Raw genomic sequence first — 27,322 nt, 5'->3', positions numbered from 1 at the left:
TTAAGTGTACCGTACTGAAGTATAATTTAAATGATGAGCTCATGATACTAGCAGCTTCCAACTTGTAGAAATCATGCAAACTGGTTTAAAATAATTTAAAATGTTAGATAATTACTTTTATAATTGTTTAAGTTTAGCAGGTTGAGTCTGATACGTTAGTTAAGTTTTGAATGCCTTCTGATATGAGTGTTGCATATGCTTACTCAAAATGTAATGTGGACATAGCTTCAGGTTCTGAAAGTGTGGCCAATGCGGGAAGTGCCTTAAACCTCAATACCACCAAGGGCCACTAGGGGTCGACTCCAAAAAGGCACTGGCTCCATTGACTACCATTTAACTTTTCACATGAAATACAAAGTCAGTCAATTTTTTTCCATGAGTAAACTTAGTGTCTATTGGTGGGCGGGGTGTAGTGTCCTCCAGTTCCCAATCAGATCGAGTCAGATGACTTATCTTTGGACACGAAGACACGTAGCAACATTAGCACTCATTGTGTTCACCTCATTAATCCAAGTCTGATATTCACACCTTTTGGCTGAAGTTTGGTCTCCACCATAAACAAATGGTGCCTTTTATGCATGGTCGTTTGAGCCATTGTTAATATTAAGAGACTTCATAGCCACGAGATGTTTGCAAAATGTATCTTTATCCACTGAATACACATGGATCATCAATTTAACAACACCGTTTTTTTTTCTACATTTATAGCATCCATTGTCGCTGAAAAGAGAGCAGCAGCGTTTAACTAGAAACACCTGATATAAATAATGGGCATCGATCCATCATCGCTCTCTCACCGCTGAAACATGGCATTCCCTGGCTGCTGCCTTCCTGAAGTTTGGAAATACTCCGGGTCAAAGGGCAGATTTTTCCACTGTAAAAGCAGGATGGAATGCTGTTGATGCCCAAACTGTTGGCCTCAATGTGTGGGAATGTCTGTGGCCACATGCAGGAGTGTGTGTGTGTGTGTGTGTGTGTGTGTGTGTGTGTGTGTGTGTGTGTGTGTGTGTGTGTGTGTGTGTGTGTGTGTGTGTGTGTGTGTGTGTGTGTGTGTGTGTGTGTGTGTGTGTGTGAGGAAGTTCTGCTTTGTGGATTGTGTGTGTATTTGCATGCGCCTAATGCATGTATGTTTGTCTTTTACGAGTTACTTGCGTGTGTGTCTGCGAGCATGTTCCACAGCATGTTTATGTGCTTGCTCTGCTTCTCATTGTAGCGCTGATGTGTTCTGCAAGCCTCACTGTGCAGAGATCAAAGGTGACACAGCGCCAGAAATCTGCTGGCTCATTCCTCCAGCAGCCAGCCTGCTTTTTTTTAAATGGATCTTAAAGTGAAACGGGGAACACACCAGTACAGGCACTTGTTGTATTGTGTAATCACCTGCTCGTCACTTTTATCTCATGTGTGATTTGTACTGTGTGTGCCACTTGGATTGTTGTGAGTCTTTGTGATTATTTTGTAACTGAGGTGACTATAAAATATGCACTCAAGCTGGAAGTTTTATTGAGCTTGTGCGTGTGTGCATCCATGTGTATATCTGATGCATGGCCTGTTGGCCTCATTATTCCTAACATTACATTGAGTCTCCAATGCACACTTATGCACACATGCACACACACACACACACACACACTGCACGTTAACTGATGCTATTTGTGGCAGAGGTAAAGGGAGCATGCAGGCAGTACAGTAACCCTTTGTCAGCATACATATCCCGCTCTTTCTCTTTCTCTCACACACACACACACACACACACACACACACACACACACACACACACACACACACACACACACACACACACACACACACACACACACACACACACACACACACACACACACACACACCCCAACATATACACAATGCATTGAGTGACTGAGTGGATTTGCAGCCCTCACTGCTGTGAAATACAAATTGTTTGGCTGCTGTCGAACAAATGCGACCTGGAGGAGAGCCAGGCAGGTTGCGGTTGAGTCTGGAACATCTCATGTGTCAGCGCCATATTTATCCCAAGCTGCTAAATGGAAACATGCCTAGACCTGCTAGCTAGACCTGCTACTGCCACACTGCCACAGAGACACACAAGCACAAGCAGGCAAACACATACACATGGCCTGTTTTAATAATATGGTAGGCTGGAATGATTAGTCTGAGTAATGGCTTAGTTTAAATAAATAAGACTATAAATTTGGCACTATGCAACATAATGTAATAGAAGCAACGAGGAAGTATGGAGACAGTGGAATAACATTCATGTACAGGAGGAAATGTACAAAAACATCAACTATTATATTGCTGTCAAACATGTTGCTGCAAGAAAACGGTTACAAAAATACTGATCTCAAATGGCCTCTTTTGTCTGTGTGCACAGACAACTTCAACTGTATCTTGAAGTACTATAATCTTGAAACTTACAGGAAAACAAGCACAAGTAGAGTCCTGAGGAAGCCTAAACAATGACAGGCAATCAATGAACCAATACAGAGTGTCAGGTAAATGTAGGTCCTGTCATCCTAGCATCAAACCATATTATTCCGGTCAATATTTTCATCATAGATTTACGAGGAATTGTCTATTTCATTTTCGGAAACTACAAGCCTCACTTATTAAATAATAGTTAATATTCAATCCTGCCCTTTGTTCCGAAATAAATATTGTTCAATGGGAGCATAACTGGACCACCCAGGCGCCAGGGGACTATGCACCTTTAATGGTCCATCCTTCACCCCTTGACTCCTTGTCCAATATGGCAGGCAGGATTAGAAGCTAAACATTTCTTTCCAGCTAAAAGGGCACGAACCCATTACTCCTGCAACTAATGGGAATCCCTGATAGTGTTTGCTCTCTGATCCGCTGCCGTTTTCCATATTTAATTGTCAGAGTATCAAATGTGCATTCAAATACATTCATTCCTTTTGTATAACACGTGGCCTTTTTAGCACAAGATTTCTTTCTCATGTACTCATGTTCTCATGCACACCCATACATGTGTGGATACAGGTGTGTGTGTGTGTGTGTGTGTGTGTGTGTGTGTGTGTGTGTGTGTGTGTGTGTGTGTGTGTGTGTGTGTGTGTGTGTGTGTGTGTGTGTGTGTGTGTGTGTGTGTGTGTGTGTGTGTGTGTGTGTGTGTGTGTGTATGCATGTGTCTCGGTTTGTTTGTGTCCATGTGTTGCACAAAGAGAGCTATGTGTTGCTGCCTGTAGGCATTTCATCTGGCCAAAGCTGAACAGAGCTGTTGGACTCATGTAGGTCATGCAGACTGCATTTCCCTCCCTCTCTCTCTCTCTCTCTCTCTCTCTCTCTCTCTCTCTCTCTCTCTCTCTCTCTCTCTGTCTGGGGAAAGTAGGACAGCTCAGATTTCTGAGGCTGCTGCTGTGAAAAGCCAGAAAAGGAGGGAAGAAACAGGAAGAAGCAGAAGGGGAGCAGAGAAAGTGAGAAATTAAAAGCTGCTAAAACAGGGATAATTTAATTATGTATTGATGTAAAATGTATTTTTCAAGCTGTAGTTTATTGCACAAAGCCATTTTATTACATTATTTTGTTTCTATATTATGTATGTCGTGTGCAGGAAACAGTTTATTTTCTGCTTACGATATAAAAAAAATGTATCAGATGACTTGGAGAACTTATATCACTGGATGTCAGATCAAGGAGACACCTCAAGCTAAAGTGGAGTCCCATAATAATACAACAGGGGAAAAAAGACATCTTCTAATTTGTTGACATAAGTGACTCCCAATATGATTAGTAATGGGAATTGTCATAAAATGTAACCCCTAGTTCTGTCTAAAGTTAAAAAAAAAAAAAAAAAAAAAAACAGACTAAAGAAGGAGAGGGAGGAAAAAAAACTGATATTCTAAAATGAAACTCAGACCCTCAGCCTTCAAGGTTTATATTTTGTGGAACAAGTTTTCATCACAAAAATACTCCCATCAAAGAAATGTAACAGACAAGCACCCTACTCAAAGAGCTGGCAGTGGGATTTGTGTCAGGAGGGAGAGAGAGAGAGGAAATGAAAATTTCTTCATCAATGTTCACATTTTTTTCAAGACAAAAAAACCTAAAAGTGAACTATCTGTCAGACAAATGTCATTGATTATCAGACCTCCGTTTGCTACCGGTCTAATAATGGGAATCCATCACATTTTGTGTTATCCATGCGTGTTGTGGAAAGAAATAAAGTCGATTTTTTTTTTTTTAACTTTTGATTTTCAGTTTATAGACTATTTGACAACATCCTATAAATTGGTGCGAGAGAGCTAGCGAGCGAGAGAGACTGTGATCTCAATGTCTCCAGAGAAAACTCCCCATTATTGGGGACAGTTTGTACAGAACTGAGGCACATGCTGTGATTCCTCTGAATGGGAAGTGATTGTTTGTACTAGCTTGTGATGCTGGTAGTTCTTTTTTTTTCTCTCTCTCTCTTTTTACACTCTACATGGACCTGTAGATAAATTTCTCTTGTACTATTATGCCACTTTTTTGGTTTGCTTTTACTTTTATTACTTTTTTATTGATAATATTCAAAATTTTTGATTGAAAAATTATCAGAGCTGCTTATGTGTGACAACAGTTTTTCTTTTTTTGGTTTGGTTTGTATCAATGGCAATTTTAAAGTTTCATCAAATGTACACAATGTATTTTGGTTGTTAAAAACTTTCCTTGATGCCACAGTGCAGCACTGCCACTGCTTGTCATACAATAAGTGGACCATTTCCAGTTTATTGCCAAAATCATGCAAATGATGTCACCCTTTGTTTGCCCAATTGCAATTTCCCTGCCCTCTCAACCCCTCCCCCTCCTCATGCCCCCCTGCTGTAATTGGACAATGGCTCCAAATCAGCAGTGGTCTGAAAGTACATTTGCTACCCGGGGTTTTCTGGCAATCAGCCCTGGTGCCCAATTAAGCGTTCATTTCCACTTTTACTCCTGTTGGTAAAATATTTGGCTCCATGCAGGGTCGCTTCTCAGCAGGTCGTAAATAGGGGAGAGACTGTTCTTGTGGTTTTATGGTCCCAAGTCATCAGAACTATAAGCGTTGTCTGTACGTTCTTCAGGGTGCAACAATCTGTTCATGTGTGTCAGTTTATCATCATCATTAACCAATCACCTCTTTTTGGACTTGGATATTAGTTACACATATCTCAGCTCTTCTTCTTTCATCTTTGGTTGACTGCAGACTTTTTAAAATGTACTAAAAGAAAAAGCCAACAAGAACATGTTGCACTGCAGCTGTACTTTAACTGAAAATGTACATCTTACTTTCAGGTTCCTAATATTAGCCTTATTGTGATACAGTATATATTCATCTTGTTTTATATTATTTATGGCTTGACCTGCTTGGCCTGACCTCAATTTGCACTACTTGACCTGCATTGTTAATTAAATTTGACTCAGCTCAGCTCCACAATGTTTCAACCTTGAACTTTGTGAGTCTGAGTGGGTGTTAGGAATCCTTTGTTTACAGACAGAGCAGCCACTGTGGGCTCACTAACTGCCCAATATGCAGTGTATGGTCTGATGCACGGCTGCACAGTGGCAGAGATGGCAGCCTGCCACTGTACATGACTTTATTGTCAGTGTGCACTTGGAGTCTCTATGATTCTCTCTATACATTTGGTCTATAGATCCTCCATTTATCTCTCCTGCCCTCCTCCCTTCATTCCTCTCGTTTCTCTATTTCTGCCTTTTTTTTTTTTTTTTTTTCCCTTTGCTTCGCTGAGCCCAGATAGGCCTCTGTATATCTTGGATCTTAATTTGACACGGTAATTGGATGACAAGGGACAGTTCACTGTCCCTTCTACATGAGTCAGCAGAGTTTTCTTGGCTAGTGCCTCCCACTCCTGCTGACTACAGGCGCTGAGTGGGGACGGCCAATTGTCTGAGGCTCATTCAGGTTTCTGTGTCTCCATCTCATCGTCAGGACGTCAGTTTCCAGGGGCAGCTCAGACCACACACAGCACCACATTACAGTCAGAGGGGCTTTATAGAGGGTACTTGTTAGTGGGAATATGGAGCTGGGGTGGGTGGTATGAGCCAAATCAGCCTATCAATGGCTCCAGTTCTTTTCTGGGAACATGAAGGGTTTCTGTAAAACAGACAGCAGATATCGCTGAAATGTTGACAGTGTTGCCTCGGCAAGACTAATGACCTGTAAAAAGGCAGGATCTTGTAGGTTGTGTACAGATTACAAGTAAATACTTAAAAAAAAACTCTAAAACTTTGGTAATACTACTTTGGATTTCCCTTTAAAAAGAGTCAAAATAAAGCTTTGTACTGAGCTAAACATATCTGGAAACGTTACATTTACGTAGCTCTGCCACTCTGAACAAGTTTCCATACAAAAAAACAACTGGATTCATTATTTCTGTTGTTAAAATAAGCAATGTTATTTTTCATACTTTATATTTTAAAAACTGCATACAGTGTAGTACCGCCACACACACACACACACACACACACACACACACACACACACACACACACACACACACACACACACACACACACACACACACACACACACACACACACACACACACACACACACACACACACACACACACACACATTAATTTTCATTTAATGTATTCATGATTACATCTAATAAAATGCCATTAAACATAATCATGCCTCATCAGTTTTATTGTTAGATGTTAAATGTACCAGTCTCTTTTACAACTGATATTGTTTTACTAACCCCAAAATTCATTCATCAAGTATTCTAGATGATACTCCAGGTGAATGTTTTTTATCCTCTAGATATTGTGTATAAAGCTACTAACAGGCACGGCCAACCTGATGTTGAGGTTATAGATGGCTAAGGTTTGTTTTAGAGCTGTGGTTAAGGTTGGCCACGCCATAATTGTACATCGCTAGAAGGCAAAACTCAACTCATAGCGGGAAAAGTCCCTGTTCGGTTTAATTGAAAAGAATTTCCCTATTGTTTCAATGTTCCAGGAAGAATTGACATGTGTGCTGGCATGAGGGTTGAATGTTCATATGAACACGTGCCATGACGAGACATTGGTGACACTGTCCATAAAATGTGTATGTTTGCAGTAGTAACTGTGGTTTATGTTTTTTTATGATGCTTTACCTCTACAATTTTAACAACACTGACTCCTCTGTACAGCCGTTACCCAAGTTGCTTTTTTTCAAATGCTTTACAACATCCCCCATATGTAATGGATCCTAATGTGTGTGCAGGCTTGTATGGCTAATAGTCTTTTAGTAACTCCTATCTGATGTAATGTGTACGTAATACCAGTGGAACTATTTATAGACCAGCAGCCAATTCTCAGAGAGATTGATGTGTGTATGCATGTTAGCTGCTGGGCGTGCACACACACACACACACACACACACACACACACACACACACACACACACACACACACACACACACACACACACACACACACACACACACACACACACACACACACACACACACACTTGAGTACATACTTCCTCTCTCTCTCTCTCTCTCTCTCTCTCTCTCTCTCTCTCTCTGTGTGCAGAAACTGTAATACAGTCAAAATGTACAATATACATGTACTTAGTAATGTGAGTCTGTGTATCTTAGGGTGTGTTGTGTACACATCTGGGTGCCCGTGTGTCTGACTGATGGGGTGAGTGTGCATGTGTGTGTGTGGGTGTGTGTGTGTGGGTGTGTGTGTTTTGCCTGAAGCTTTCAGTCTCTCCCTGAGGGATTACATCACAGGGCAGTTATCGGACCTGAGTCATCAGGAGGTTGAGAGTCTCTGCTCTGCTCCTCCATCTTAATGAGGACGTGTTTAAATGTTAAAAAGATTTAGTTCTTTCATGCTTTCTTTCGTTCCGTGTCTCTGTCTGTCTGTAAAAATGAAGCACTCTGTTAGTTCAGGTCGAGCTTTCAAGTCATGCACTCTCTCAGCTGACCAATGTCATCTGACTGTTACACTGACCAGTTGGTTTTAATAATATTACAAGCAGATACTTTTCTGATTATTCATGCTGCTCCCACAGATGCTCATTATTATTCCTACCAGCGGCCTACTGTTTGCCCTGACATCTGCCTCCACCAGCCATGCCTCCTTGTGTTACTTTTATCTCTGGCTCTGTGTATTATGTTCATATGATCCATATTGCAGTGGTATTAGATTTTGAACTCCGCTTTTGTGGATTTAAATGGATCTACATGAAGTAGCCTTGTGTTCTGAGCTTTCGTCACCTTGTGTAAATCCTCTTGTTGCCGTAAATTAAACTACATGCAATTCTGACATGAGATATGAAAACATGTCATTAACCTCCATTTGTGATCGGCATGTAAACATCTGACTCTGTTCACATTGGATCAGGTTAAAAACTATAACTCGGTACTAATCCATATGATTATATAAGACTTAGCCTCATGCTCTGTATTGAATAGGACTGTTTCAGTGTTGTGTTTAAATTATCTATGCATACCTATTTTTATATTATCATCATTTGTGTTTTTGCTTGCTGCTATCTTTGTCCCAGCTCAGGTGAAGTTCAATGGGAAGGCATGATGCCCCCCCCCCCCCCCCCCCCCCCCCGAGCAGAACAAATGTTTAGGGCTTGGGACTTGACTGTCAACACTTCAGTCTTTAATAATGGCAAAACAAAAACTTGACACCACCTCTGCCTTATGTTAATCCTGTAGTTATTGTGTTCAATAGAAAGCCAGGTTGAACCTGTTGAACCTTTCATGCTAAACCAGGGTAGTGTATTGTGACTTCCTGGTTCCTTGTCCTAGTTTGAAATAAATGAATCCATGTTATTAGATTATTCTAAAGTTAGATTGAATCTTTTAAACTTTTTAAACTAATTCTGAGTCATGAACGGATTGATCGGATCTTATCTTTAAAGCCATGTCTGTAATAACCTCTATTGCACCACGTGTGATGTGTGCATGCTTCATGGGGCTTTCCCCTCCGGCTGACAATGACAAACCGTGACGTAGACATGGGAGTGTGTGTCTTGGTCTGTGTGAGTGCAGTGGCAGTGGGAGGAGGTGGGGTGGGGGGGGGGGGGACAGCTGTGCAGGCTAGATATGTAGTTAACAGTAGAAAGCATTCATACTACACATTCTGCTGCAGTGTGTCACCAGACAGCATCTCCTGCTCTCTCTCTTTCACTTCCCTCCGCTTCCCACTCTTTTTTCTTTTTCCTTCACTTCTCACATCCGTCTGTCTCCTGTTTCTATCCCACACACACCCACATACGTGCCTGTGTGCATGTACACTTACTTCAACTCTTTCTCCTCTTTCCTAGCACCCAGACTTCCCCTGGTCCTCCTTCCCTAAAAGTTTCCCGCTGTAGTAAATTAAGTGGTATTTCTTTGACTGGTACCACTTTTACCCTATTTCCTCCTTTCTTCTGTGGAACAGTGCTTATTCCTGGATTACACTTCACGCACAAGCACACACACACACACACACACCCTCCTTTCCCTTTAAATGTAAGGAAAAACTAAGAAGTTGCTTCAAGGACAACGTAAAGCTGTTCTTGCCTCTCCTAGACTGGGTGTGTCAAAGCTTTTGTCCGTCTGATGCTGTATTAAATATCAGAGTTAAAAGGAGGGTGGGGGGCTGTGTGTGTGTGTGTGTGTGTGTGTGTGTGTGTGTGTGTGTGTGTGTGTGTGTGTGTGTGTGTGTGTGTGTGTGTGTGTGTGTGTGTGTGTGTGTGTGTGCGCAAAAGTCTCCAGCTTTTTTTTTGTTCTTTAGAGAGAAGGAATGTTGGCATGAAGCTACAGCCACCAGGGGAGGAGTAGAAGGTTGAAGTGCTCAAGTGCTGCTCCAGGTTTGTTTCATTTCATTTGCTCTGTAATGAGTCTTGTTACTGCTGTAAGAGGCAGTGAGATCTGACTGGGGAGTTCAAAGTTAAGCCACAGGAAGGGAGGATGGGAGGGAGAGGAAAGAGAGGCAAAGAAGCAGGGAAAACACACACACACACACACACACACACACACACACACACACACACACACACACACACACACACACACACACACACACACACACACACACACACACACACACACACACACACACACACACACACACACACACACACGCGTGCCAACAAACTCTCAGTTGAAAACTTCTGAACATTTCGGAGGGGAGAGAAGTGACAAAGACAAACCTTTTCGCTCCCTCCTTTATTTCCTTCCTCTCTCTGCTCCTCCTTGCTGCCCCACACCCTTCTCAAATGAACCCTCTTGCATGGAGCTCTGAAAAGAAACTGAAGCAGAGTGCTTCAAGAGGTCTGAAAAAGTTGGCTATGACTGTGTGTCTGTGTGTCTCCCGGAGTGTGTGTATATGTATATGTATATGTCTGTGTGTGTGTGTGTGTGTGTGTGTGTGTGTGTGTGTGTGTGTGTGTGTGTGTGTGTGTGTGTGTGTGTGTGTGTGTGTGTGTTTGTGTGCATGTGTGTGCACCTTGGTCTGTGTGGGAATGATTACATCAGCCCGCTGCAGCTTTATGATTGGTTGGTGAGCGTGTGGTTTGATTCAGTGTGCCTCAGAGCCCGTGGCTGAGGCTGTAACCCTTTGTGAGGGGGAGAGAGAGACAGGGAGAGGGAAGGAGAGAGACAGAGAGAGAAGAAGGATAGTTGTCAGACTCAACCAGCACTGGAAGCACTGTACTGTACCTGCTGCCATCCGATTGCTGACTGCTCCTGTCTCTGCCCTGTGTGCTGCACACACCGGCTTTAGGTCACACAGACAGTTATTTTTTTTGACAGAGCCGGTGGCCTACAGATAGACTGAAGAACTAGCTCTATGAAATGTAGCACAACTATCAGCTGTCCGTGTTCAAATTTGTATCTTTCATTTTTGGAGGAGACAAGGCGACAGAAGGCAAGCTTTACTGTCTTGGTGACTGCGTTCGGGTGAGTGTGTGTATGTGATTGTTTGGAGAGCCAGACTCACTCCAAAAAAATGCCTTCGTGTTCCCCGGACTGCTGCCTATTGCGGGCCGTGGAGGTAAGACCGCTCTCTTTCTGTGTCTCTTATCTCTCCTTGTGTGTCTCTGCCTCTCTATGCCTCCTCTTCTTTTTTCTTTTTTTTTTTTTTTGTACAATTTAAGACTGTTTCTCTTTGAAGTACTGCCATGCTTAACCAGAGGCAAGAAATGGTATGTGTAAATACCTTAAAGGCTGATGACAATTTGTCTTTTTCAAGATGTGAGCAGAGCAATACATTTTTTTTTTTTTTTTTAAAGAGTCAACTACGTCAGCAGCTTTGAATGATTGAGGCTCCCTTTGCTTTACATTCTGAGCATTTTAGATGGTTTGAGTGCCTCAGGCCTGGTTTGTGCAAACTGTGATGCTAAACAGTGAGCTGGGTCTTTGCTTAGGAGGAGAACAGAATTTCTTTGTCATTGTCATGATATATTATGTGGGAAGCATGCATATGTTACATAGTAGTAGGCATAGTATGCTGGATTTCTGTGTAGGTTAACAGGGCTGGATTCCTCTGGAGGTTCAGTGGGCTGCTCTAGTTTTCTCTGTAGGCCATTAGATATGTGTCCTGTGAATATTAATGCATGGAAACCCCTCTGAGATACAACCTGTGGACACTTAATGGAGGTATATTTGGGACATTTCACCACAGTAGCGAGAGCGGTTATATTTCCTGGATTGTGTGGTGAAAGAAAAGCTTATCTACAGTGTGCCTATACTGTTACAGTAGATGTATGGGTGTCCCTCACACAGATGGAATCTCAGAGACAGGTTTTATCTGTTCAGCACCTGCTAAGGCAGCATATACATTATACTGACAGATCAGGATCATTATCAACGGAAAGTAAATAGAAACAGGTGTTGTTCTTGAAATAGAAAAACAAAAATCATAAATGACTAAACAACAACCAATTCAAGAAATGAAAAATAATTGGTTTGTGAAGTTGAGCTTGAAAGCGTTGTTGATGATCATGTCTTACCTCTGGCTACTTGCTTACAATTTGTCTATAAGCTATAATTGGAGACTCCATGCTGACCCCCCTTTACTCTGCAGTGCAGTATATACCCAATTAGACTGTGTTCACAAGAGCAGATGCTTGTTTCACTCTACTGTATATTTGCTTCTATATTAACACCAACAAGTTTATCATAAGAAATGCTTGTCTGTGATTTCTAATGCCACAATTACTACATCGTCTTCAATGTTCTGTTCTTTTCTACTGTTTGCTGTAATTAGAGGCCTGTGTGTGCAGTGTATGGGGCGCTATATGATAAATGCTATGGCAGTGTTTGAAGAAAATTGCCGGCTTCACCCACCTATTAGGCCAAGTTTTCAAAATAATTTGTGTTAAATGCCTTGATCTCAACTTTGTATTTTCTGTGGGGTGACCCTAACAATTCATACTTAAACGGTCATCTTATTTTTAATTTATCTCTTGCGACGATGTCTCAAAGTTTTGCTTAATTTTCGAACATCAGTGACGCCCGTACAGCATTTTGTTTGTTTGTCGAACTACCTTTATCACCCAATCTGATCTTTTCTAACTGAATATTTCTCTTTTCTCCTCCCAGATTGTGAAGATATTCAGTGAAGACGGAATGGTTAAAGTTGTGGAGATCCCGGCTGACATGACAGCCAGGGACCTGTGCCAGCTCTTGGTTTATAAAAGCCATTGTGTGGATGACAACAGTTGGGCACTTGTTGAACACCACCCGCTGCTAGGACTAGGTAAGAGGCAGAGCCCTGCAGGGCCGAAACAATGTTCCACATGCACACAAAAGCACCCATGAACACGCATAAACGGACACACACACACACACACACACACACACACACACACACACACACACACACACACACACACACACACACACACACACACACACACACACACACACACACACACACACACACACACATACACTTTTCGTTTGCCCACAGAGAAACTCATGGGCTTTAGGGTGGGCTGAGACATGCAATACAATCACTGACTTACACAGGTGCATTTGCATGCATGCATGCATGCATTCATGCATGCCTGCGTACTTGGGCAGACAGTTGAGGCACATATTCTCACGCAGGCATATTCAAGCATGAGTGCATGCACATACTACATACAGCATATGCATGCACACAGCCATAATGTCCAGTGATCTAATCAAGTTCAACATAGAGGCAGTGTGAAAGGTTGCTGTGGCAGAGTAACTTCAGCACTGACAGGTCGATTATTTTCTGATTCAATAGTAAGGAGACAATTGAAAGAAAAGAACTTGTTTGAGCTTCTTGTGCATAATTTGTATTGGCGGTATAACAGTTGCTGCTAAATGAGGAGTAGAAGGGTAGATAATGCTTATTTTTGATGCTAAATGCAGGCGTGTTGGGATTAATTATTGTGTGTTTATATGGAGCTGATATATAGTATATTGCACAGTTCAGTGTGTAAAGGCATGTTTGAAAAAGAATGAAAAGTGATGTGTGTCTGATGCGTGGCTTTCCTGTATTCCATCCAAGTAAACAGCAGATTTACTGTAAGAGAAGACGGTCTTTCCCAGTGTCCCTTATTAAAGCTTACCAATACTCTCAGACCTGTCTGGGGAGCATAAAGAAAATTCCATCTCATAAATGAAACAAACTCAGGAAACTGATCACTTTTAATTTCTCAAGTTGGCATCTTTAGGCTCTTTTTGCGGCTCTTTTTGCAGCCTGCTGCAGCATCTCCCCCCTGAGAGCCCCCCTGCTGTAGTGAAGAAATTTCCCCTCAGGGATTAATAAAGTGTTTAAAATCACACAAAAAAAAAAAAAAAAAAATAGAGAATAGTTTAATTTATTGTTTGTTGTTAAGGGAAAAGCTTGTTATGCAGAGGATGATGAAAGCATCAGAGTCTGTTGTATTTGACACCCTGATATTTTTTTAACTCTGGCGGGCTGATTTAAGGTCGCTGGTTGGAATCAGGTATTTTCGAGAGATTAAATAATTATAGATAATTATTATGGTCACGGACCAAGAACCTAGGACAGTTCGAGCCCACATTATTGTGGGCCTTGAGCTTCTTGTTAAAGATTGTTATGTACACTGTGTGATGTAATTTCTTCTGCATTTCTTATTCAAGAAGAATTACACACTCAGAGTGGATGCTACCACGAGAAGCCAAAGTGACAATTGATGGCTGTGGATTGGGAGATGATGTCATTTATAAACTCTGTAACAAAACCGTCTTCAACGTTCTCCTCTCGGCATCAGAGTTATTTGTAATGTTATAGATCTAGTGCCGTAAATGATGCGTCGGAGAGTTGATGGCGATGATTGATGGAGAGTTTAAAGGCATTAGTTTCATGTTGGAGGTTCTTTTGAGCAGTGGAGATACCACCAACACACCTCTCCAGAAAATAGCAGCACTCAACTCACTGCAGCAGACGGGGACCCCTCGTCTTGTGGGTGTAAAATGGTCAATATGATGATAACTGTCCACATGCAAAAATGAGGAATACTATTGTTCGTAGAGTAACGACTTTAATGTAGCAGATTTTATTTGGCCGGTCATTAGTAATTACAGTGAGCGTTTTATGGATTTAGGGGTAAAAACTGCTCGAGGTATTTGAGAAAGTGGAGGGAAGCTAAAGCCGTGCAGGTCTCCGAGATTGGCACTTACTCCCATTTGCTAACAGCTTCAAGACCATTAAATGTACTCTTTTGAACACCACTATATTACCCATAGGCTTCTACTAATGTAGCATTACAGTGACACAATGACAACTCTAGAAAAAAACAATAAAAATTCACTCGATTCCCGAGGCTTATGAAGGTATTTTAAGTTGTGCTGCATTAAGCAGATCGAGAGCGATGCATTTCTGTCAGGGTGATTTTGTGTTAGACTTGGCAGTCTAACAGTAGCTTTGGAAAGTTGCGGCCAGCTGAACGTTAAAAAAACCCAACCTCCCCCCTGAGGAGAGGGCGATTATAAAGCACTTACGGAGGACAAGTCGAGCCTGTGTTCTCTGCTCATGTCTGTACAGTTAAACAGATGTGGGAAGAGAAGGGGGTGTAATTTTATATTGAGCTCAGTGTGTCTGGTCGTGAAATGTAATGTTAGAAAGAGGCATGGTGAAAAACGCATGTAAAAATGCTTAATTTCAACTGACGGCTTGTGTCAGTGTATTTGTTTTTGTGCTGGCTGTCATGCTGTCAGGTGAGGACACTTATAGGAAATATGTTGCATTATTCAAAGTATACATCCCAAAGCTCTAATGTAATATTTCACCATCCATCAAGATCTGCTTACATTTCTCATCACTGCTGCCAACACCATGCTGCCAAATACAGTTAGGCTGGCTTGTCGTGAATGACATCATTTTTGGCTCGGAGTAACTTGATTCTATTATAGCCCTTCTTCTATTCTGGTGCACCTGTACTGCGACTGTATTCTTTTCAGGTCTGGAATAACTACTGATTGTATTTAATGTTTAGACGTTTCGGTAAATAAGATGTGCTGAAGCAGCAGTGTGCTATTTGCTAGAATTAAAAGGTTATGCATTTCCTCTGACTCAAAGGAGTGTGCACTAGTGGATTTGTAACTATAACAACATAATGTAAAACAATTTCAAAACTTCACAACGACTGTCATAATTGTGGGAAATATTTTGGGGTGAATTCCATTTAGTGTACTTTTTGCATTGTGTAGATCTAACATAGTCACTCAAGATATTTCGACCATTGATCTACTTTCTTTGTAGCTCTGTTAACTGCGTCATGACTTTCATTGCAAGCTGTAATGTATTTATGTAATCTTTATTTGTGTAGGTATAAGTACGTAACATAGACCCAATGCGACACGACACAGCATTTCTAGCCCAAGCTAATTTGCCATGACTGTCTCTAAACGGGCCTTTATAATATTAAAAACTCAACAACTCACATCACATACAAAAGAGACAGTACAAAACTCATAAAGTCAACAACTTTGTGCATTCAAAACATAAAACTTAACGAGAAAATACAGACAAATACATAGAACACAAATTAATATAGAATTACACCTGTGTTTAAATTACTTTTCCATTAAGTATTGATTTTATTTGTTTTAGTTTTGTGTATATGTTTAATGACCCACTAGAAAACCAGAAACGTATTTGTGGTATATGAAGTCAGTCACTACAAAGACAATTTGAATATCCAAAAACCCATTTTGGCTGTTTGCTGACTTTTTCTTTTTCTTTTTTTTTTTAATCATATCAGGAACGCTAACATTAGAGTTGTGTGTCTTTTCAGTGCCAAAATATAGATTTAAATGAATATTTTCCACATATAGAGACAGTTTTTTAGCTAATCACTTGAATCATAACATTTAAAAAGAATATAGTATGTAAGATACCTGCTTGTGTGCATGCGCTTTTATGTGTGTACACAGGTTGTGTGTCGACACCGCACACATATGTGCCGTATTACTTAATGTGTGCACATGTGTTTGGACGGTGGACCAGAATAGACGTTTCAGATGCTCCAGAACAATACAGTGTTTGAACAGGGAGGCCTATTCCTGTACGCCGCTGCCCACTCTCACTCTGCCGCTGAATGGGATGAAATGGCCCTTTGAGATAAGGAACATTGACCTCGACTCGTCAGCCCCAAAAAGGTTAACAACTGTGGGACAGTGAGGTAGGGCTGCCGGGGTGGGTCACGAACATGAGTGACTCATCAGACAGGCGACAGGATGGAACAGAAGGAAAAATATGAGTCGTGACAGTGTGAAGAGAGTGTGACGGTTAGAGTGGGTAAAGAAGGAGGGACACATAGAATGAGATAATAATGTGAGATAGAGCTTTTCAGCCACAGTTCTCTGAAGTTCTCCTTCATTATTAGACTGTCCACTATTTATTGCAAAAGTTAGGTAGGTCCCACAATGTCATACAATGGACGGGGACAGGAAGGATGTGTCTGATTGACGGCATGACAGAAGTTGTCAGGCTGTTGGAATGGACTGACTCACGTCCGGTTTCAACATCAGAGAATATAACTCACTAGGACCTTTGACCACATTCATACAAGGACACGTTACAAGTTGAATCACAGCCTCTTTTTTTTTTTTTTTTTTTTTTTTTAACTCCCATTGAAAGACCCCGATCGTATCATCGGTCACATCTGGTTTGCTGCAATGGTGGTTATGCAATTGCAGATCCTTTGAGGCCACCGAGAATTTAAGGATAATTTTAGAACTACATTTTTTTGAAAACATTATCGGCTAAAATAAATAATGGTGAGGTTTGTGGTCACACTGTTCATATATGCAATCTTTAACCCGGTTGTGATGTAGTAATACAGTGCAAATAATACGTTATAAGTGCTTACAGCAACTACCCTGGATATAAAATGTTATATAAAATTGGATGGATGAACTAAACTGCAACAAACACATTCCTTGAAATGTTATTGTAATGTCAAAGACTACTTCATATCATTCTTCTAAACCTAATTTATTGTCATAAAATGTTATGTTTAATATTGGCTCGTGTGTTTTGTATTTGTATGAAAATATTTCTGAAACACTGAACAATAAATCCTGAACTCCGTCATTGTTTTCATCCATCTCTACCTGTCTCCTCCTCAGAGCGTTGTCTAGAAGACCACGAGCTGGTGGTTCAGGTCCAAGCCTCTATGAACAGCGACAGCAGATTCCTCTTCAGGAAGAACTATGCCAAATATGAATTCTTCAGAAACCCCCTGGTAATTTCTTTTTCTTGTACATTTCATAATTTGACGTGTCACTCCTGACGTCCTGTTGTTGAAATGTGTCCCAGACTGTAAAACACAGACCTGGGGCAACAGCACCTCGTGGGTTTTGTTTTGAAATTTTTGTGGTTTTTGGTATTTTAAAACTAAAGTGTTAAACTAGCAATACAACACCACATTTCAGTCAAGTAAAAAGTAAAGAGTTTACTGGTGTAAAAATATGTATTTATGCTCAATGACCATTTCTTACCATGACAGGCATGTTCCCTGACAAAATGTCTGTGTTCATTTTTGCGTTCTTGTGAAATATTATGACAGCTGACTGTACACATGAAATTTGCATGACGTCTCTTTTTCTGTCACAAATTCCCTAACCCTATAATTATTGTTGCAACACAGTTGCTGACATTTTTCTGCCCGTCTCCACCTTCTTCCACCAGACGTTTTTCCCGGAGCACATGGTTGCGTGGTGCCAGGAAACCAATCACACAATTCCACCATCTCAGCTCCTTCAGGTACGTACAACAGAGACGCACACACACACACACACACACACACACACACACACACACACACACACACACACACACACACACACACACACACACACACACACACACACACACACACACACACACACACACACAAAAGTTTCTCTCTGTGTCTGTCTCTCATTCTCACCCCTCTTCCTGGCACGCACACAGTTTAGTTTACCTCGGAGTCAGCACCTGCTATATACTGTACAATCAAACTGGCATACCTCACCTCTGACCCTTAGACAGTATGTCTCGTCAGGGCCTGCAGTAATAACTACTGTTGTTTCCCTGTTGACACATGACTGTCTCGGTACACACACCGCAGGCCCAGCGCTTGTGAGGGATGGAATTAGGCATTCAGAAATAGCACATACAGTCCCTAACCCATCTACTGTATGTTTGCACAGTACATATTCACACACGTGTGTCCTGTGCGTATTTTATCTGCCTCAGACCTCTCCAGGGTCTGTATGCTCTGCTTCACAAAAGAAAACGAGGCAGAAGAAAGAAAGTCTGGTAGGAGGCAAAACAAAACAGATTCTTTGGATTTTTAAGAGCTTTGTTCTTAATGGATGGAGGCTTTACATGCATTTACTCTCCCCTGTATCATGTAATGGAGCTGTCAGAGGCGGAACCACAAGTGGAATCTTTCTCTTCACCCTCGCCACTCACAGAAAGCTTTTAACTCCACTGCTCATCATATAGCCGTTATGCTCTACATAGACGAGTCAATAAATGAATGGGAATGGGGCGAGCAGGAGCCGAGTCAGGAATTTCCAGTATTTGACTCTAAACACAAGATATTTGCAGTCATTTGGAGTGCTGTCTAGACTGAGACGCTCTCTGAACCGAGCTCATCCACGCAATTGCAATATTCACTATGCAAAAAGGAGAAGGTGTAGTGCCTCCGAAAGAGAGCGTTTTGAATTAACATTGCGTGTGAAAGTGAGCTCCGCAGGCGCTGGAAAATCTTCATGCATGAGGCCCATGGTAAGATGTTTCCAAAACACTGGGAAACATGTGCTTTAGATATTGAAGGGTCTTTTGGAGCATTCTGCCTTTCATCTGCAAGCCACAGATTCCAAATTGGCTTTAATAACTTATCCTGCCACTTCATGGGGAGATATTTTTGTTGAACATGGAAACCGCAATCTCCAAATACTTCAGACACCCACGAGACAATTTAGGCTTCGAGGGTTCCCAGGAGGAGGCCCTGTATGTATGTAGTTTATGATGAGTGAACTGTCATTACATACATACATTACATTTTTTGTGTTCCGTAAAAGTATCTTTAGAAGCTAATTACAGGGCTAACACAACATAAATAAATGATGTACTGTTAAATGTATCTACACATGACTCTGTCGGGATCCTGACACTCTGATTTCTCACACATTAGCACAATGTCTGGCCTTATCATGACTGCTACCGCGGTGTGCAAGAATTTAAGCTGCCGTCCATCTTGGCCTTCAGCTGTCCGTCTTAGAAGCGCAGATGACACTCTGTTCTTTGACAAAAAGCATTCGCCTCCTGTCTCTAATGCTTCTGCAGATGGTGTCTGCTGTAGATTTCAGTATCTGGCTTCATGTGTAAACCAAATTCGCCCTCCTGAGGCAGAGGGCCCTTGATGGAAGACCTTGTGGAGTGAATACATTCAGAATTATTTCCTGCTCCCTCTTTCAGAACTTTCTTGCAACCAGTAGCTGTCCAGAGATCCAGGGGCATCTATATATGAAGGAGGTGGGTCGGAAGTCGTGGAAGAAAGTTTACATGTTCCTGCGGCGCTCGGGACTCTACTGTTCTACAAAAGGAACCTCAAAGGTAACAGCAACTCCTCAAGCCTTTCATCATGAAGGGGCAATATATTCCAGATTAAATGTAATTACCCTCATAGAACATGCCTGTATTTGATGGCTGCCTCTCCGCATACATCTCTGTCTGTCAGTGTACCTCCAGGCTGTTTCTCTCTGTGATGTCCTGACTCATTAATTATTTCTGTCTCCAGGAGCCCAGACATCTACAGTTACTAGCAGACCTAGAAGAGAGCAACATCTTTACTGTCATCACAGGCAAAAAGCAGCACGGAGCGCCCACGGACTACGCATTCTGTATCAAAGTGAGTCTCAGGTGACAGAAGTGAGGTGAAACTAATTTCATCTCATTATGAAATGATGAAATATTTTGAGCTCAACAGTGATTTATTTTTTGTTATAACTTCAGCATCTTTATCAGCTACTCCACTCAGTAAATCTGGTAACAGTGACACAGGTGGCAGTGATGGTGAGAATAAAGCGGAATCACGCGGCAAGCAGTATTTCTGTTCTGATTGTGTAAAATGTTGATCGGCAGCCCAATAAAGGCAGAGGGGAATTGAAGGAGTTGAGGATGCTGTGTGCCGAGGAGGAACAGGGCAGAACCTGTTGGATGACGGCCTTCCGACTGTTTAAGGTAATATGACATTCTTAAATATATATAACATAGTTTTGATATGTGTTTTTTCCTCTTCGGATTACAGAAAATATATAATTTCTGGGTGGGAATTGAGCTTTTTTTTTTTTTCAACTAGACTGTGATCAATAATGTTTCTGTAATGTTTTTAATTTTTTTTTTCTCATTTATAATTTGATAGCATTGGTTCACCTGTGTTTTCCATTTTTTTTACAGTACGGGATTGTATTGTACCAGAATTATAAGATTCCTCAACAAAGAAAAACCTTACTGTCACACTTTTCAGCTCCAGTGGTAAGTGTCTTTCTTTATCCAAAATTCAGTTTAAGGACCTTAAATTAGGACTCTGTTTCAGCGGAACAACATTAAATGGAAAAAAAATTATTCATCCCAGATCTTTGACATTGATTGTGCAGAAATACTATTGTAGAGCTTGTCAGCAAAGAAAGTAGGTTTAGGAGAATTAACTGCTTTTGTCTGAATTTGTATGTAACTGCACCCTGACACTTGTCTTGCTGTCTTCCTATCCACGTGTTGACTGTCATGTGTCTTTGTCTCCCTCTAGCGGAGTGTATCGGAGAATTCCCTTGTGGCGATGGATTTCTCAGGGAGGATAGGCAGGGTGATTGACAACCCAGTAGAAGCTCAGAGTGCTGCCATGGAGGAGGGACATGCGTGGAGGGTGAGATACAACCTCAGTTTTTAATTTTCCAATGTTTGTAAGTGTTGATTCATGTCCTTAAAAAACTGACATATGACTCTTAAATTGGGTAGTAGTTAGAAAGAAATCACAATTTTACTGGAAAAAAAATTGCTTTGCAATTTTTGAGAATATTTGGTACAAAATCAAGCATTTTTTTTAAGCACAAAAAACCTGTTGAATCTTGAAAGGACTAACAGGATTAACAGCATTTCACCTGCTATTACTATTACTTAAATTACTTTTACATTTAATTTAAGATGTTTCTATACTGTTAAAAAATGTAAAGCCTCAGCTCCTGTGTTCAGAAACACTGTACAAGAAATGTCTATTCTAAACTGTCACATAACCAGATCATGAGCTAATCCCCATTGTGTTGTCTTTATGTGGCATCTCTCTCAGAAGAGGAGTCAACGAATGAACATATTAGGTTCCCACAGTCCACTCCACCACTCCTCACTAAGCTCAGGTCAGTGCAAAGACACATGAGTTTAATGCTTTTTTTTTTTTTTTTTTTGCAAAAAAATGTTCTGTCTATACAAAATAACAGATATTTAAAGTGTATTTTCATATATGCATATTTTATTTTGTCTGCAGTCATCCACATAGCTCAGCTGTGGTTCCATGGCAGGATAACCAGAGAAGAATCCCATCGCATCATCCACCAGCAGGGACAAGTAGATGGGTAAGTGAGCTGGAGCAGTTTTCATGCATGCAGTTTTTATGTGCATGTGAAAGAGAATTTATGAATAGATATTTTTTTGTTTGTTTGTCACAAAGATCTCCTCCCTCTTGTTGCGCAGGTTGTTTCTGCTGAGAGTCAGTCAGAGTAACCCCAAGGCATTTGTGCTCACATTGTGCCATCACCAGAAAATCAAACATTTCCAGATACTACCGGTGAGCATTTCATGCTGATTGGTAATATTTAAAAAATACTTTTGTGACATGTCTTCTTTGGGATAGGGCAGTGGACCAATCTTAACCTTAAGTGTGGATCAAAATGAGTCATGGCAGAAGGCTGCGTTATTCTTTTTAAGATCATATTGTTGCAAAACTATTGCGGAAATCTTCCATTTTTGTTGTTTCATCTATAGAAAAGAATTGTGTTGTGAACTATGTCAAGAAGGTGAACCATTGAGGAAAAACATTTAAAGGATAAAGAAAATCTGGTCATGTGTGTATTTGGGAATAAAAAAAAAAAAAAGAGAATGATTTGCAAAATGGTCAGCCCCTTGCTAATAACCCCAAACATGTGAAACTATTGTTTTGATGCCCTAAAAGAAAGTCTGATGTCTTTTTCAACTCTTGTTTTTTGCCCCGTGGTGTGCCCATCTTTGCTCGGACACTTGGATGCCACCAGTGTGAAGAGGATGGCCAAGTCTTCTTCAGCCTTGATGACAGCGCCACCAAATTCACTGACCTGATTCAGCTGGTAGAGTTCTACCAGCTCAACAGAGGAGTGCTGCCTTGTAAACTCAAACACCCATGCACCGTCGTGGCCTTATGACACCTTCGGATCATCTGAACCCATGACCCCCAACACTTGACCTGACTCTGCCTAAAACAAACAAAACGAAAAGAACCTTTCGGTTGGTTGGTTCTTTTTGTTTTTATCTTTATAAGAAGCTGGTGAATTGACTGATGTTTCATTGTTGTTGTTTTATATTGTTGTGAGTCAACTGGAGACTGCTGGCTGGCTGGATTTCTTTTGATTTCCAAGGAGGTTTGAGGAGTCGGATGCACAACTTGCTCATGAGGTTCCTCATTTAAAGGAAAGAGAAGATAAAGGAAATGAACACTGCCATTTGTGTCAATACTGTTGCAGAATCTTCCACAATCTCGCTACCAATAGTCTTCAATAAGCATGGACCCCTCAAGGTTTTACCATACAGCTCAAGTGTAGACTGTATTCCCCTTCAACTGGACAATCAGCAGGACAATTCAAGCTTTTGTGTGGACCACTCTGCTCTCTTAGAACAAACAGCCTCCTCATTCAAAGTTTTTATCCAACACCCTCAAAGAATATACCGCAGATGGAGAGCTTGTTGTCTGTTAGTTTTGTACACATTGAAGTGGGAGTGGCCTTTGACGGTGCATGACCTCTCCACCTGCATTACTAAACTGTGAGACGGTGCCACTGCCCTCTAGTGTCATAGGAATGCATGGACATGACCTAATTCAACATGGATAAGATTTGGAGGCACCACAAAGTTTCGTTTTTATTTACATTAGAAAGTGAAGAAAATGGCTAAATCACACAACGTTTTTAGTGGCGACTATAAAAATCTGCATTGTCCACCCTCAGAAATGTATCTTCTCATCTCAGACCACACAGGGTTTCTTTTCTTAACGAAGTGCAGTTTTGTATTGTTAGCAATATTCTCTTTAATGGTTTTGTTTAAGGTCTACCGTTTGCATTCTGGATATTTGTAACTCTTCATATAAGCTACAAGATCATTCTGTACTCATTATTTTATAGCTCACTTTAGTTCCTTGAAGTATTTTCCAGGCAACGTCCCATTTGCATTGATCAAAGTATGGTGTCATTCAGGGTAAAAAAGCTAGAATGAGTTTTGGTGATTGTAATGTTTGACAATTGAAACTAGGTACCGTGGAGGAAATTGCAGCTGAGTGCAGGGGTTTTATCCATTTAATTTCTCAGCAGGCAAATGCGTACTAATCGATAATATATGGCTGAATAGGAAGTGTTCATATTTTTGTCCGAGTTGCTTCATCACAGCACAGGGAAGGAAAACCTCTTCCATTTCCTTTGATAATTTTACTCAAATAACTGTTAGCAAATCTTGTCAAGGAAAATGTCTTCAGCCCAGAGATGCAGCAGATCCTGAGAGGATTACTAGTCCCAGGTCTGGTACCTCTTTTCGCACACGTTTCCATATATTACCTCCTCTATCTGTTGGAAGTCAGTGAGATGCTGTCAAACATAAACATGGTTTAGTGTGCTCTGACTCTGTGCATTACATTCCATACAATGTGGCCTTTTTCTACCTGGAAGTACTTGTAAACAAACAGTATCACGTATACATTTACTACCCAGCAGAATCCAGACAGCCTGTCAGCAGGAAAAAAAACAACAACAACTAGCTGCAACAGTGTGGATAAAACGCGTAACGAGAAAAGTTTGGGACCGATCTGAATATTATAAACAAATGATGCCTGCATCTTCTTATCCTCCTTACCTACTCTCATTACACTTTCTTCAGCCAAGTGAATACAATTAGTGTGGCAACAACATTTTTTTTAAACTTTAGGACTCCTACTTTTGACTGCAACAATGCCACAGGGCCCATTTTGATTTGACTTTACAGACTTGAACATGATGTGTTTTTGAGTGACGATAATGAGAACAGAGGGCATATAGCTCATACGGAGTTCGTTTTGGGCCTACGTTTTGTCCCAGACAGTGCAATTTGAGAAGAAAATCAATTGTTTTGCTAATGCTAGCAAAGGTCATTCAAAAAAAAAAAAAAAAGTACTTTACAGGAGGTTCCCTTTGTGTTTGGCCACGTCCACAATGGAGCTCCTGCAATTAGTTCTAGTGAAAGGAAGATTTTGGTGCAGTGTCTCTAGAAGGATCAACTTGCTCGAATAGATAACGATACTGTCTGGCAGGACAGAGGTAAATGGATAACTCTTGAAGGGCAAAACTCAGCCATCTCAAATTCTGAGAAAATATAGATAAAGGCTAGAAATTCTTGGTTGATTTTTTTTTCTTTTTTTTCTCATCCTTGATTTGTCACCTCACACGAGCTGCTGTTCATGAATTAGGCTCAGAATGACCCTCATCACAAACTGCAGTTTTTTTTTTTAGACCAAGGCTTGGTGGTAGCTTTGTTTAGGCAACCAGCCAGCAGATTATTGGAGATCTATTTGTACTTCTGTACATCAACAGCCATCTTTTATTTACCAGCAGGTTGTCTTAAGGTATATCAAACTGTCCTGAGTTGCAGAATAGCAGCACTATATTGACACACTGTGCATGTTCACCATTATTTATCTATTAAGATGCAATTACTTTTTTTTGTTGTTGTTTTTATTGTTGCAGCAAAATCTATTTATTTATCTGGATGTGACTGATTACTTGAAAATTTTAGATTTATTTTTCTCCGCGCTGTTCTGTATTGTTTTATTTTGTCATTACCATGAAATGATTTACCAGTGTGATTTTTATTATAATTGTAATGCATTAGCCTATATTGATGTATTTTTGTTTTTGTTTTGATCATTCAAAAAGGTTTTTTTTTTTTTTTTTTCATCATCAACACTTGTTATGAAGTGATGTTTAAAGCACACTGGCATCCGTATCGTTAACATTGTCATACCAGTAGATGACAAGTGGAATGTTGTGAAACCGAAGACAAAAACTACCAGGGTTTCCCAAAGCATTAGTCATTAAATTGATTTATTTTTTACCCTTTTTAATTACCGTGCTTATTTCTCCCAGATCTGTAGAAAAACAAAAATTAAGAATTCCAACACTTGCATGTTGAAAAATCACCAGATTTCTCATCACCACTGTCTTCTGGTGACCTGAAATAGAGAAAAATAGACGTGAAATTATGCAATGAAGCCACAAATGTTTTAGGAAACTGGGTCCAGCAGGCCTCAACATTATCATAATTCACTGTTTAAACATCTTGCCTTGAAGAAAGAATTGTAGAAATTTAGATGTAGGACAAAAACTTTACATTTAAGCTAAATAAGCACAAAATTAAAATGTATAGAAATTAGACATAATTAAACAAATTTATAACAACAGACACAGTAAAGCGTTGTCGCAAATTCCTCTGCATCAATTTTACCCTGAAAACTGCAACAAGTAGCTCCTATTTCACGTTATTCAAACCTCACCAGAGCATCATTGTTAGATGGGTTATAGCATTGTCATCCTCCTGAGAATGAAAAGAGTGAGTTTTATCATTTTGCATGAATGTGCATATGCAGTTTATTGTGTAGGGATTCTGTCACTGATATTTTACATGGGGATATTTGGAGGAATCTGAATTTTAGCAATACATAAACACTTTCACAGTTGCTGAAAGTCATCTTGAGCTATTGAGACATCACTGGCATGTTGATACTCGCTGTTTACCTTTCTCTTTACATCCTTAACATTATTTTTTTCTGACTGATGTGAAATGTAGCAGGTGTTGTATGTGAGCGCCAGGTCAGGTGGTCATATTTGCAATTTTTTTTTTAACTAAATCTAAATGCAAAAGGTAAATTCAATTTGTGAAAACATGGACAAATAACTAACAGGAATGAATGTAACTGGGTTGCTCAGGGCTGACTTGGAGCATGTTAAAAAAAGCTACTGGTCCATCAAAAGACTTTTAAGTACGTGATAATGATGGACTCCATCTACAGTACAATGGTGCTTAATTAAGCGGACACTTTTCTCCATTGTGTGCACCACAAATCTGCTTGTTGTGATTACTTGAAAAATATACTTGCAAGAAAATGGAGTAGGTCCAGTACTATTTGATGATTACATTTAGTTTAATAGTGTTTTTTAATGTAATTGTTTAAGCTGTTTATTAAAAAAAAAAAAAAAAAAAAGCCTAAAATACTCACCTGGCTACCTGAGCTGATTCGAGCTCTAAAATGTTACCAATTTAATCGCAGTCATCACATTGGACAATAACAGCCAAACAACTCATAAGTTACAAAATTTCCATGCCATTGATTCTGGTAATTTAGAAGAAGTTACAATCTAATCCAATCATTTTAGCATAATAATTATGTTTCACAGATGTATCAATCAAACAGACACTGAAGAGTATAAATTAAATCACTGACAGTGGAACACGGTGTCAGTTTTGGTAGCCAGGTAACGTAACCACAGATGGTGCCTCTGATGACCCCTCCTCCTGTGCACAAACCAGGCCTAACCTGCAGACCGAATGTCAAAGCTACCGTTCAT

General features: G+C 40.4%; 1 protein-coding gene across 4 annotated transcripts in view; it reads left to right on the top strand.

Annotated features, from left to right (window-relative positions):
* The window catches only part of grb10b (growth factor receptor-bound protein 10b), a 63,569-nt gene extending 37,758 nt beyond the window's left edge, over positions 1–25,811 (top strand). For 2 of the 4 annotated variants that reach the window (XM_069693169.1, XM_069693168.1), the window contains exons 6-17: positions 12,542–12,698; positions 17,573–17,688; positions 18,135–18,209; positions 19,914–20,051; positions 20,236–20,346; positions 20,580–20,678; positions 20,895–20,972; positions 21,244–21,360; positions 21,781–21,847; positions 21,976–22,063; positions 22,182–22,275; positions 22,739–25,811. In XM_069693169.1, the coding sequence (XP_069549270.1) occupies positions 12,542–12,698; positions 17,573–17,688; positions 18,135–18,209; positions 19,914–20,051; positions 20,236–20,346; positions 20,580–20,678; positions 20,895–20,972; positions 21,244–21,360; positions 21,781–21,847; positions 21,976–22,063; positions 22,182–22,275; positions 22,739–22,885 (1,287 nt within the window). In that variant the 3' untranslated portion in view covers positions 22,886–25,811. Of the gene's footprint in view, positions 1–10,327; positions 10,992–12,541; positions 12,699–17,572; positions 17,689–18,134; positions 18,210–19,913; positions 20,052–20,235; positions 20,347–20,579; positions 20,679–20,894; positions 20,973–21,243; positions 21,361–21,780; positions 21,848–21,975; positions 22,064–22,181; positions 22,276–22,738 lie in introns of those variants that run through there. The other 2 variants (XM_069693171.1, XM_069693170.1) reach the window with 2 other exon arrangements.
* The last annotated feature ends 1,511 nt before the right edge of the window (positions 25,812–27,322 follow it).

This window comes from Brachyistius frenatus, unplaced genomic scaffold (genome assembly GCF_029030835.1).
Source record: "Brachyistius frenatus isolate BFR_SWC_R1_liver_20210118 unplaced genomic scaffold, ASM2903083v1 Contig_14, whole genome shotgun sequence".
Lineage (NCBI taxonomy): Eukaryota > Metazoa > Chordata > Actinopteri > Embiotocidae > Brachyistius > Brachyistius frenatus.
The sequence above is the reverse complement of the archived record's forward strand: the minus strand, read 5'-3'. Positions and strand labels throughout refer to the sequence as shown.